Raw genomic sequence first — 14,443 nt, 5'->3', positions numbered from 1 at the left:
AAACTGTAGTTCACATTTTTCGCCTAGCTCAAACAAAAAGAAAAGACACAATAGGTAATTAAATTCGCAGTGGTTGCAGCAAAAAAAGTACGTCCAAAGCAAACGTTTTCGGTCTATTTATATAAAAATTTGAGTTAAATTCAATGTATAGTGTATTGGTTAATGATTGTGACCAATTGTTGCATCTGCAGGCCAATTATGTCTGGAATAGGCCTCTAGATCTGTTGTACAAGACTTTTCTTGGCACTCACTAAGAGGTTCGACGGTTTTCTAGAGCTAGCGCGTAAACATACAAGCTCCTCTTCTTAGGTAATCTTTGCTTGATAAACCGCCATTTTGTACTAGTTGATAGAATGAGAAAGCAATATCTTGATGACTTGATGGCGTCTCGAGAAACTTATGAAAGGCGTAGACTCTAGAAAAAGAGTTATACCGCGTTTTTTCTTCATTTCTCTTCACTCCAGTGTGTACGTCATCTCCGGCCATATTATCACATCCATAGGCGACTTACATTATTTTAAAATACTTAGATGTCCATTAATGCTGCTGGAGTTCCTGTTCTGTTCTTTGTATGCTTTTATTGTCCACTTTACTGATTCACTTCCTATAAAAAATCTTCAGGTCTTCCTTTGCAGCTTATCTACGGTTGTTTTCCTAATTTTGGTTTTGTTCTTGATCATCGTATTAAACCTGCATAGCTTATGATGGATTGCACAACGTATATGTGTACATCCACTTCATTATTTTACGTTTTACACCCCATGTTCCTCAGATGATTCCGCAGCTGATTTATAAAATAATTCGTGGCTTATTTTATTACCTGATTCAAGGGTTAGTTCGATTTCCAGTACTTAAAGAACGTAGAGGTCCGCGTAGAAGATTTCCCATTGTACATGTAAAGAAACAAGCCGTGTGATCTCAACGTTCAGTTTGTAAACTCGAGTTTTTCTTTCAATTTTGATTCTTATGTGATCATTTTGTTACGATTTCCGAGTTATATAAGTGTGCTTGGCTCTGAAATAATGGAAGAGATCATTTATCAGAAATTGAGATTTGCATCAAGATTTTTCGAATCATTTTGTTTATTTTTCAGTGTTTACGAAATGGACCTCCAACGGAAAAGAATGGAAATTATCGATGCGTTTGTCAAAAAGGATACTACAATCGCAGAGATAATTTTTCGTGGAATGGTGAAGATATAGAAATCAGAAGTATTGATATTCCTCGGTAAGTATAGTCACAATCACTGTCAGATTGTTCTAATCACGTCACATCCTTCGTGGAATAAAAGCTATCACGAACTCATGGTTAGATGGATCGTTTTGTAATGTCCTCGGTACTATGGAAGTTAAGAATTATTAACAGGATTCCTTCCTGGGTACTGAGGATAAGTATCAATGAAAATATTGTCAATTGTTGTCAAATAGACCTCTAATTTCCTTCCTTCCTTTAATTACCGAACCATCTTCAGATGAATTCCATTCTTTTGGTTTTCTTCGATCCTATTCTAGACTTATTGAAACTGCAGCTTCTTTAGCGGTAACAATTTGTTGACTAAACACCAGATTAATGTTCAATGTTTAAATAGATTCCTAAAATAGTTCAATTCATTTTGAAATATGAAGTTGATGAGATCAGTGATGGAACTTCATAATAATAGATTTGATAGAGAATGTTCCCATATAATCTGCAACACTTTGGATCATTTAGACTATAAATATCTCACAAAAGGCATATCACCATAGGAATAAATGTTTTTCTAAGCTTTGAAATCGAATTTACGAACGCATTTTCATGAATTATCACCTCCGTTATTGTCAAATCTATTTTTAATTATCCACAGGAAGTGACCCTGAAACGTAATTACCTAAGGTCTCCGAAAAGCTTGCAGAAAACGATTATAACAATACATAATACACACATAATATTCAAAATATTTTTCCTATATTAAATATTTCAACGGCTCTTTCAAGCGATAAAGAATTTATCGTGTCCAGCGACAAATATTGTAGACATGATTAATTACAAATTCTAGGTTTTTATTGGTCAAAATCTTTTTATTCCAATCCGTTGTGGTAGTATTATAAAATGAGCAATTAGTCGTCTTAATAGCTATTAAATGAAAAATTTTTCATTAGGACATAAATCTCATTATAAAAACATCAATCGCTATAATTTAACAAACTAAAAATGAAATTAATCAGTCCATAAAATCATTTGTATTCTAGCGAATTCAATTATTCATAATATTTTGATATAATCCACTGCTGGGATTTGATTTTGATTGTTTTTATTAGTACAACAGCTAGGGGCGGGTCTCGTAGACATCTCATACTCCCCACAGTTTTATAATGTTTTTTGACGAGTGAGTGGAATCGATTTTTCGAGCCCAAATCTGGTCGAGTAATTTGTTAAAGCTATAAATCTTAAATAAAGAGAGATATGAAAAAAGGTTACGGATAAAATAGTTTTGTTTTAAAAAGTTCTACAAAAAAAGTCTCCACAGTTTTTTGCGAAAAATCAATATTTAAAAAGTTATCGTCAATATAATGCAATATTGACGTTTTGTCTCACTTCATCGGTTATTACTTGGTTCCTACATGATGTAGAAAGATTTAAAGCAGCTCATTTTCAACGCTAAAACTTAAGCTTGTACAAATTTTCATGAAAAAAGCACCGTTACTCGTTTATAAGGGTGTATAAACATTTCTACCACTTCCAATTATGTTTTCGATCCTTAGTTGTAAAGTTTTAAAATGCGCGATCAGAGGCTGAAGTGCGCCCCCGCGATTACTTTTTTACAGCAAGTTTATGGTCACCAAATATATTAATAATAAAATTTATTTTGTACTTCATTGTTTCCATAATCTGAGATAAATTATGAGGATTATGTTTTGGTGATGGTGAAGAATTGACTCCAAACAACCCTTAAATCGATAGCCGGAGTAATCCTCTGGGACAGAAAACACAGTTCCTGTACTAGACATTCCTGAGTTCAGATATAGTTAGATGGATACGGACGAGAAGACGATGGAAGGCATACGTCGACAGAATGCGTCCAAGAAGAAACCAACCACCAGAAGGTCAATAGGCAAACCTCTAAAGAGACGTACCGGAGCATTAACATCAACATCCAAATATAGAGATTGGAGAAATTGGAAAATACAGAGCAAGCTCTAAAATAAGTGGAAGTATTTTTTCTATTTTCTCAATTTGTTTAATCCATTGTCTTCTACCTAATTCCAATATTTTCCGAGTCCTTTCTTAGTTGATGTTTAATATATTTTCATTACAATGTGACTGTTTTTTAAAATTTCATTAATTATAGTTGTTTCTCTTTCATTTTCGTTTCCCTGCTATTTTCTTCTTCTTGCTATCTCTAAATCACCCAGTTATCTATTATATGTTTTTTCTAGAATATATTAGATATATTGAACTTTTCTTTTGGCCTAGGATCCTTAATATAGTTTAAAATGTAATAATTAGAATGTTTAAATTTAAATTTAAATTCGTAATTATCAAGATGTTGGGTATAATCGATGAGGTTGACAATTAAGATGTATTCTAATAAATAGTTTCTGCTTTTCTATAGTTATTGGGGGCTTCAATTAAAACGAATATATGGCACTGTAAAATTAAATAATATAAACAAGAAAATGTGTAATAAAAATTATTTTATTCGATAAAATTCAGAATGGTAGAGCGGATAAAAATTTTTAGTTTATACGTAGTCATTATTGTCGTTTTTACCAGCTGATTTCGATGTAACTAGCTATAAAGACTAAATGTACGGAACATAATGGTTCTGTAAATACATTTATAATAACGTCGTTTTTTGTGACGTACGAGGCGGCGTTATTGGCATGTTGGGGGATGCTAAACATAATAGGGCTTCTTTTTTTCTTGTTTTTTTTATGGGGTTTTCCGATTATTGCACAATTTTTCACATCAATATCAGTAATAAAATTTAAATATAAAGTATCCGGACGAAAAAAAGAAGAAGAATGTACCATATTGCGATGGAAATGACAATTATGGACAAAACTAACAAAAATAAATTATTTGGAAATATAGATTCAATCTTCTAGATTATTCAAATTCTTCTTCATTAAATGAAAACATTTCATACCCAAATATTGTAAATTATTATCTTGTATACAAAATAGAAGCACGAAGATAGAATTTTTGTATCTGTAAGTGAATATACTACGAGTTTATCTTCAAGCTCGGAAAATCATAACAAGGACCACTCTGGATCTTTTGACTGTATAACCATCAAATAGTGACCCCGTACGGAGAAAATAGTAACTAGAGTGTAACTTCACACCGTTCCACATGTCTTAGTATCCCAAGGTCCACGCGTACGGGTCCTACAACCCTTTGAAGTCCTACCTTTTGATCTAACGATATAATTTTCTAGTGGACTTGGGGCTCCAAGCTCGCAATGCTGAATAATGCATCCACCTGATGTACGGATGACTCCAGGTTGGCTGGAGGATGCTTCTGTGGATTTCCTTGGAAAGTACGCCATAAAAACCCAATTCATTCAGTTAAAAGAGTTGCCATAAAAGCGATAACCGCTGAACATGTATGTTTTAAACTTGGAATGCTACTTGTTTTGGTGCCCAGTCAATAAGGCAACGAAGATAACAAAGAGACTATCAGATCTCTGAGAAGTCTGCTCGATAGACAGACTAGATGGATAGGTGGTCTTTTAATTGGACATGGTCCTTCAAGACACCATCTGAAACTGTAGGCATCAGGAATACCGACGACTTTGTGTAGCTTCAAGTTTTGACCACCCATTTACTCAACTTTGAACTATGGAACTAACTCGAGGCTCAATACCAGTTTGTACTAGACATCGTGTCCCGATCAGTTTATTCACTCTATAATTGAAGTGTTTCGGTTTCTATTTCTACGAATAGATCCTAGCAAGTATTTCTATCATAATTTTATTTTCAAAATTCAATTTTCCAGCATTACAGGAAACTACATGGAATTAACTATTGAGATATTCCTTTTCGTTTGTTTCCTTACAAGGACTTTTCCAACAACTATTAGTATAAGTTGTAAAGGACATAAATATTTCATTGCAATCTAAAACACCACAAAGAAAAGGACATACATAGGATAAACATCTCAATATTTAGAAATTAGATAAAAAGATCATCAATACGATAAAATCATAATACGTCCAATTTTAATAATTTGAAAATTTTTGAAGTTATCTACGTCGAATCAAATTTTATAGGTCGAAACGTTAATTTTTATACATGTTTCAAAATTTCAAAAAACACCTAAAATCAAGACAATTTGGGAAGATATAAAAAGATCGAAGAAACGAGATATTGAAAAAGTTTATCATCTATTGTTACAGATGTATACCGTGTCCTGAAGGATGTCAGTTCTGCGATCCATCCGGAGTTTGCGGAACTCGACAGGACGTTTATTTGAAAACCGTCATCTTGTGTATACAACTCATCTGCATGGCAATTACCGTCATTTTGGGCTTAATAGTGTTTAAGCAACGTAAAACGAAGGTAAAGGTTTGTTTTTGAACTTAATACGACGTATCTACATCAGTTTTAAAAGAAATAGAACTCAAAGTTTATAGAAAATCGTACAATCTGAATACTAATTACAAATAATGTTTAATGCTTACTTAATTCATTAGTAAGAAAATCTCATCAACAACTAACCTCGTATATCAATCAGTGATTCGATGCATTAACTAATAATCCTTCAATTATAATCTGCAAGACGTGTTCTAACAACTACAAGATGTAATTCAGCAACCTGGGGCGATTTTCTTTCGAATTTCATTCTTCGGTAGAACAAAAGGAATAAGTGAACGTCAGTCAATAAAGGATGTTTGTTCAGGATTATTTCTCGAGTGAGAGAAAGTACAGCGTAGAGAACAATTGTGTTTTGTTGATTATTCGTCCGAATATAAAGGCTATAGAGCTGAATTAATCATCATTTGCTGAAGTTTATGGTACGAAATAGTATTTTGTTTCATTAAGAGTAGTGATGAAGTAAGTCCAACAGAAAACGGATGTCTCAGAAAAGTTTATTTCACTTCACAGATTAAATATCTCCATTTTGTAAATACCAATTACATCGGTGAGAACCAAAATTTTTTCTGGTGCAGCGGTCGAAATAAGAAAAAAGGTGCGGCTGAGCAACAGTTACGGAATGTTTGATAAAGAAATGAAAATCCCGCTCTACCGATGAGGATTTCAAACTATATGCATGACAGCAAAAAAGAGCCCATTAGATACAAATTGGAACTAGAAGGTCAAATAATATAACAGAGAATGAAATTCGATGTAGAAGACGAGGTAAGGCAGAGCAAATAAGGTGGATGTCTTCAGAACTTCAGAACTTATAAGACAAGGAATAAAAGTACGAATTTACAAAGCAACAATCATATCTTTATATCGGAAATAATGCTGAAACATTATCTCTTGGAGATCACAAAAAAATCGGAAAGATCTAGGTGAAAACGTGGACGTGGTTAACATTAATGGATGGCTATCAATAGAACTAACATATAAGTCGAAAGACAAACAAATAGCTTGGAATAATCTCTAATTAGTGCAAGGAGTAGATGCCGACTACGAAAGAGTTAAAGGTACAACTTAGATCCAGGATGAGGACAAATATAAAAGAAGGAATAGAAGATTATGGCGTATTATGGAAAAAATAAGAAATTTCAGTTTATATTTTTGGCACTATGTTCGCCAATAGTCGTTATTACAATAACATCGATAGAGTTATCGATCCTGATTTATTTTGTTATGTTTGTGTTGAATTAATAATGAAAAATGATTACAAACACTGTGAGTTGTTTGTATTTTCTTTTTTCGGTACCAAGATGAAGTGCTAGTGTCTCATAGTTTGTTCAACACTTGCAACAAGAGTTAATAGTGCCTATAGTATATAGCGTGGGAATCATTTACTTCTTATTAAGTAGATAATGACTTGGAGTACTGCAGGTAATCACCATTTCCTCCATGACCTCACCAGAGACTTTCTGAGCAGCGCGCTGAGTTACAAGTGTCAATTATCCATAATCTTAACTGTCACTTGGACCAATTCCAACACAAATTAGAAAAACTAAGCAAAAAACGTTTTCACCAAGACATAAGAAGAATAGATACCAAGGAAAAGATAGCTGACTATTGCTATGGAATTGTGGGAGATTGTTCAAGGCTTCAAGGCAGTTTCATGCGGAAAAATAATACAAACGACAATTTCTTGTATCTCGAGAAACAGAATCAAGAGAAAAGAACCGATTCCATGCTTACATGCTTACCAAAATGGTTACAAACCATTGTAATTAGCTAGATTGTACTTTTCTTAAGGTAATGGAAATCATTTTCAGAATGTAAAAATAGTTTACAATTCTCTAGTCAAAGTGGTATAGGAGACGCTCTGTATATACAAAATGTCTCATATAAATTTTATTTACAGGCTATTGCTTCTAGTATGTGGAAAATTCTAGAGACCATTCTATTGGGTATCTTCATATTATATGCAACGGTAAGTTGAATGGGTCTGGAAAGGATGTCGCATTTAAATTTTTTAATGATTACGTCACCAGCGCCGATCGAGTTTCGCCCGCCAAACCACCCCACGTTGTTTTGTTTTACCAAGATGTCGAGGGTTGTATCGACATCTTGTACAAAAATGTATCAATACCACTTTCACTGCACCATAATTCCAATAAAATCGCAGTTGAATCTGCTAATATATTTATTTAAACTTTAACATTTGGTATCTCATTATTAAGAGGTTCTGTGCACATGAAACTTCCTGTTTTTACCCCATGAAAGTCATTGTATCAATCTGTCTATTCTTGTGGTCCTTGGGGCAAGTTTTCTGAAGAAACCTTGCTCAATTATTATCAACAAATCAACTCTTTGTCATCAAAAGTCACTCTTGCCAATAGGATTTTGTCAAACAGGTCGCTCTCCTACACAATCGGCGCTGATGACGTAATACCTATTTAGAACGGATCTCGGATCTCCAGACTTCTAAACTTTGTAATTTATTACAATCAAAATGACATTACATGAAGAATTTCTTTTCTACTTTATTAAGAATAAATAATTTGAGATATTTGTCATCATTAAAATAAATCACCAGTCAGTTTTGATAATAAAAAATAATTTCCTCGCCTAAAACAATCAATTTTATTACCAGACCTAACTTTACTCAGATGAAAATTTTTAATCAAAATAAATTGTCAGATTCATAAACATCCAACTGCCATAAGAGATGTTTTCGACGAGGCAATTAACGGTTTCTATCTCTTTCCGTTCCAATCTGAAACTTCCGATCCTTAGAGACTGATACCGAAGAGCCTTTCGAGATACTGTTTTTTTCCTGCCGACTGCGCCAATCAAGAAGTGAGTCATTGTAAAAACGAGCGATGATGACTCACTAGATTTATGGTGTCGAGAAACTTCTTCGCACCGACAAAACGTATACGGTATAAGGAATTTGTTACAATCTGAGATATAAATAAACTTTATTTTTAATATTTATTAATATCGGGTTTGTAATATTACGTAATGCGCGATGTATTTATATTTAAATAAAACTTTTATTCCAGTCTAAAGGATTTAGGATTTATTTGCAAAAAAATTCCTTGTGAACTGAATTTTTTTCGGCGAAAAATCGACATTGATGCACATCTGCAAGGCAGTCTTTGTACCTTCGGGAGATTGTTCTTCATAGTATTCAAACTAGTTCCATGACTCTAAACCTCACAAATACCGTGTACATCCTCAATTGGATCGTTGGGTTACAATCCCAATTCCTTCCTGCGAAGTTTCTGGTGGTTATCTCCTTCTCATATTTGTTTCAGAGAAATTTCCTTTCTACTGTTAATTCCAGATATTTACCAGTCAATGTCTTGTCCATCTTCTTTTGGTAGTTACCATCCAGTAGATGCTGCACGGAATAGTTCTGTTGGAGTTGAAGCAAGAATTAGCTACAGGAAACCATATCAATTTTCATTTTTTGCTATGGGATCCAAATAGTCCAATTTTCTTTTTTGGATGATATTATTGATCTTAAGTTGAGGCTTTATAGTTCTTATGAAGTATCAATCATTTAAATTGAATAAATATCATAAAATTCTTATAAAATTAACACGTTCGGATGTCCATGTCAACCTAACCTAACCTAACTAATCACGTATCTCAAATTTAGGCCGATGAAGTTAAATTAGATTAAAATTTACTATCGATACTTTTCTTTGGAATTGTGTTAAATATTTTGTATTGAATTTCAGGCGGTAGTTAAATCATTCGAACCGTCCGTTGTGCAATGTCTTTTGGAACCGTGGGTTCGAGAAGTTGGTTTCATCATTTGCTACGGCGCCATCATTTTGAAATTGTACAGACATCTGATAGAATTCCGAACGAGAAAAGCTCACAGATGGGTAGTCAAAGATACAGATCTACTCAAGTATCTTCTCATTATGAGCATGTCGGTAAGTCAAAATGCTTACAACTTTTAGGTTAGTTTAAATAGTATCACGTCAAATTTCAAAATAGAATCTTCATCCCAAAGAGAATGCAAGCAAGATCATAAGCGATTTTTCAAAAATATAAGTATTGAATTCACTACAATGTGGTAGATAATACAAATCCGAACCAAAATTGCTACCATCTGGGTATTGGATCATAATTTAATTTACGTGTAGGTACCAGGCATTGAAAAATAACTTGGTGATAAACCAATTACTAGCGATACAAAGGTTAACTTCAAGGGCCGCTCCTGTCAGTGTTAGTTATTGAACCTCGACAAGAATAAACCACGTCATTTAGCTTGTGGTTGATAGTCATTAATAACCGATTATCTCGGAAATGCTATGGGAAAGTACATCTATATTTTTAATGGTAAGTTAGTGAACGTTTTGTTAAAGAAAGAAAAACTGTTAAAGAAATGCAAGATATAGTATTGATTGATCCATGCATAGATATTGAAGAGATTGTGGAAGTTATAGTTTTGTCTTGCAATTCAATGGTTGAGTTCTGTATAATCCACATTGACTACATTCAGAAGCTCAGAACAAAAGGATGACAGCATTTAAACATGTAAAAATTTTTTGGTATTACCGAGACAATAATATATCTTCTAATTTAGTCTTTAGAGACTATTTTTTGTTTTAAAACGTAAAGGAAAGATATTTCACCTTAATCATCTCAGATTTTTCGATGACATCGACAAATTTTAATGTTTTCAGAGTGATAAGCAATTTCTGGAAACTAAGCACAAAATTTATGGAACTAAAAGAAAATTTTATTGGAAAAGAAAATAATTTTTAAATAAAATAACCTTTATTTCATTCAAAAAGTCATCTACCATAGATTAAAGTCTTCTGAAATAAATTTGAACGTAAAGAAAAAATATCTAAATTAGTTTTTGATACAGAAAAAAAAATGTGTATTTACTTATTGCAAAGTATACGACAGAATGAGATTTCTATCGATTTCCCGGTGGAACATGAAATTCTATGGAGAACGAAACGATGCTTTGTCGATTTGTTTCATGTTTGAAAGGTTTTGTTAGGTAAGAGATTGCATCACTGGCTCAACTTAACGTTATTGGATTCAACAATATTGTTTTTCATCGGGAGCAAATGAATTTGCAATAAAAAGTAACGTAAGATGGGAAAAATGGAAATATTAGACAAACACGACAATCGAACGCTGAGAAAAGGAAATAAATTACACTGAAATTTTGATGAGTTGGGATAATTGTATGAACAAGATGTCAACAAGTGTTTTTTGACTGATTACATGCCATGTTATGCAAAAAACTAAATAAATAAGTTGTAGAAATATATCACAAATGAAAATATCGCAATTAGGCATTTCTAAGATACAAACTTCTCTTATATACAAAGTTTCAATATGGGAATGGGAATATACCCTATAGGAAAGTGTTTTTAGGGCGATTTTCAATAAAATTACACCAAAATGAAGTGAAGGATTGACTTATATCTAAATTTAAATGCCTTCTAATAATCATCTTTTCAGACTTGAACATTTCTTCTTAGTAATTGTTACTAAATATAATAAAATTTTGATATTTTCATTATTTAAATGAATGGGATTGAAATCGTGTTTTCATCCGAACAACTATTAGAAGAAACAACAAAAAATTTGAGGCAGACTGATCAAAAGTAAGCATTGTCTGGGGTGGCCTCCAGTATCGTTCCCGAAGCAAATTTTTGGCTTTTTAAAATAGAAAAAAAGTGCTAATTCGACTCTATGATTCTCCTATCGTCTAAAATCCGTCAAAATTGTGATGGAATGTGATGACACGGTTATAAATCTATGACTTATTTGCAGACAAATACAGTCGTTCATGAATTGTATTAAATAGTCGCATAAAAATGGCCAAAAAGTACTTTTCATTCACCTTGACTTTAGACCCACTTTGACGGGGCTTCTTCGACTCATTTTTAGTTAGGTTAGATTCGTTAGATTGCTGAAAAATTCTTAATTGTAGATGAATATAGATCCTCTGCTACATTATTAAATATATCTATTGCAACCTCCAGTGAAAACAAAGAATTGAAACTATCGTTGAAAGAACGTCGTCTCATACTTTAGCTTCAAGTTTTTCTTGTATTTTAAACATTTTTTGCGAGTAGTTTTTCCTTTTTCTCACATTTCTTTGAATTTATTTACTACATCAGCTGGTTCATCTCTTCTTTAGACCTATTTCCTCTATATTAATTTTCTGTGTCTCTTACAAATTTGCCTTCTTTGTAATTTTTATAACAATCTTCGATTTGGGGCAAGTAAGACGGTCCTTATGGTAATCACATACTAGCTGCGTCGACCTTAATAAACGAACATCGAGTGGATGTCAATAAAGTACTTATGGAAACGCTTTAATCCCGAAAGGTTACACCAAAAGCCCTCTTAAAGCTTGTATCATCAAACTGTGATTAGTAAAAGAAAATAGCTGGATGTTCGTAAATACCGAAATTAGCCAAATGGATCTATATTGTGGGAAGCATCATCACGTTCAAACTGGTAACCGAGGGCACAATCACCGACTAGACAAAAAGTACTCGGCAAATTACAAAGGCAGATAAGCGGACTATGCAGGTGGCAGATCCAATTGCAAACTGACGACTTTATAAATCAGCTTCGAATTCTGAACGTCACCTGGTCATAATACGCATAAATTAGATTAGTTAACAATATAGAGGGAGTTGTCCTCTCTATTAGAGCAGAGCTATTGTGCGATTTCCCGGTCAGTCAACAAACGACGGCAGTTGAGGAGTAGATTGCTCCAATAATCGACGAGATAAATTGAGAAAGCTCTGTTTCTCTTGTGACGTAGTACTCAGAAAGGTAGAGGTATTTCTATGTGTAGAAACGTCTTAAAACATATGTATATCTAGATTTGAGGTCTCGTATACACCCAAAGGATCTATTATGTCCCACTATCTTGCTGCGATACTGGAAACCCAATGTTTATCGCCGATCTGTTAATCCCACTCCTTTTGAGAAACCTAGAATGTGGGATGGCTCCCATATGCTCCCAGAACAGTTCCCTGAAGTTCCTTAGTGTTTCAAACTTCTTCAGGTGTTTGTTGAAGTGACAGTGCCTCGATAGAACTTCTGTTAGTATCCGTAGATTATTCTTACTTAGACTGATACGTTCAGCGTATTTACTCTGGTCATACTTTCCCAGAAGAGTTTTTGCCCGTCTCAGGCCCTGTAGGTTGTCCCAATAATTGGTTTTCCTCCTATCTACCTTCTTTTCCCGTGCTTTTTCCATAGTTCTGCAGTTGATACCGAATTATGATTCGAGCCCCATGAAGGGTTATTTTATTTTTTTTGCCTAGCTAGTTTTTCATGATATTGGAACTTAGAGCTCTAATTACTGCTTCAAACTGTTTGTCTCCGGGCCTTTTCAATCCTATTCCGTTTCCGACTGCTCAGTATTATAAGAAATCCCGTCTATACTGTGAAATCTTGAATCATTTTTTTTTTCAGTTATGATTGATTTTCTTTGTATTGGAAGAGCTTTTCGAATAACGTTTTTAAAGCTCTAATTGTTCTATTTTTATCCTTTTTTAATAGATATTCGTGGCACGTTTTTCTCTAATTACTTCCACTACCGTAATCCTAATGATTATACTTTTTATTTCCAGGTTCTGGCATACATGGCCGCATATACGTCCATAACTCTCAACTTTATCCAAGAGAATTATAGTCTCCTGTTTCTAGGAAGGACTTTACATGGAGAGCGTTATTATGCTTGTAAGTCGCTGTGGTGGGATTACGTAACGGAAATCGGAGAACTGGTTATATTAATATTCGGTATACATCTCAGCTATGCCAGCAGAAATGCTAGAACTCAGTTTCACGTGAGTTTATTCCACTTTTATTACTTTATTTAACGTCATAAATATCTGCTAGACTGGAAAATATACTATAAAACGAATCAAAAGAAAATATTTATTACTTTGCCACGTTTCCTATGAAATTTAGTTTAATAAACTCCTCAATTATTAGGTTAATTCAATTAGTATCGTATAGGTTATGTGAGGTTAGGTTAAAGATCATTTTCTGACGTTTAACGACGTATCCAAACTAAATAAACTTCTACCCGCGGCTTCGCTCGCAGCGAATCCATTAAATAAGTATTAGAAATCACTATAATAAAAAAGAACGAACTCTGTTGCTATATTAGAACCTGAGATATTCATCTTTGAATTTAGAAAATTGCCAAAAACCAACAAAAATCCATAACTCCACATTGAATGTCGGCCCCTAGCTCCTCTCCAACTCAACCGATTCAAGTGTTCAAAAACTCAAAAGAAATAAGGTGTTTCAGCGAGTGTTTTTAAATCAAAACGAACTCTGTAGCTATATTAGAACCTGAGATATAGATCTTTGAATTTAGAAAATTGCCAAAAACCAACAAAAATCCATAACTCCACATTGAATGTCGGCCCCTAGCTCCTCTCCAACTCAACCGATTCAAGTGTTCAAAAACTCAAAAGAAAGAAGGTGTTTCAGCGAGTGTTTTTAAATCAAAACGAACTCTGTAGCTATATTAGAACCTGAGATATAGATCTTTGAATTTAGAAAATTGCCAAAAACCAACAAAAATCCATAACTCCACATTGAATGTCCGCGCTTAGCTCCTCTCCAACTCAACCGATTCAAGTGTTCAAAAACTCAAAAGAAAGAAGGTGTTTCAGCGAGTGTTTTTAAATCAAAACGAACTCTGTAGCTATATTAGAACCTGAGATATAGATCTTTGAATTTAGAAAATTGCCAAAAACCAACAAAAATCCATAACTCCACATTGAATGTCGGCCCCTAGCTCCTCTCCAACTCAACCGATTCAAGTGTTCAAAAACTCAAAAGAAATAAGGTGTTTCAGCGAG

The 14,443-nt window shown here is 33.6% G+C and overlaps 1 protein-coding gene across 3 annotated transcripts in view; it reads left to right on the top strand.

Moving 5' to 3' along the window:
• LOC130441215 (probable G-protein coupled receptor 158) overlaps positions 1-14,443 on the top strand; it is an 80,470-nt gene that overhangs the window by 10,437 nt on the left and 55,590 nt on the right. For all 3 annotated transcript variants that reach the window (XM_056774790.1, XM_056774788.1, XM_056774789.1), the window contains exons 3-7: positions 1,094-1,227; positions 5,381-5,543; positions 7,480-7,548; positions 9,308-9,508; positions 13,199-13,414. In XM_056774790.1, coding sequence (XP_056630768.1) covers positions 1,094-1,227; positions 5,381-5,543; positions 7,480-7,548; positions 9,308-9,508; positions 13,199-13,414 — 783 coding nt within the window. The remainder of the gene's footprint in view (positions 1-1,093; positions 1,228-5,380; positions 5,544-7,479; positions 7,549-9,307; positions 9,509-13,198; positions 13,415-14,443) is intronic.

This window comes from Diorhabda sublineata, chromosome 3, assembly GCF_026230105.1.
Source record: "Diorhabda sublineata isolate icDioSubl1.1 chromosome 3, icDioSubl1.1, whole genome shotgun sequence".
NCBI classification, from domain to species: domain Eukaryota; kingdom Metazoa; phylum Arthropoda; class Insecta; order Coleoptera; family Chrysomelidae; genus Diorhabda; species Diorhabda sublineata.
The sequence above is the reverse complement of the archived record's forward strand: the minus strand, read 5'-3'. Positions and strand labels throughout refer to the sequence as shown.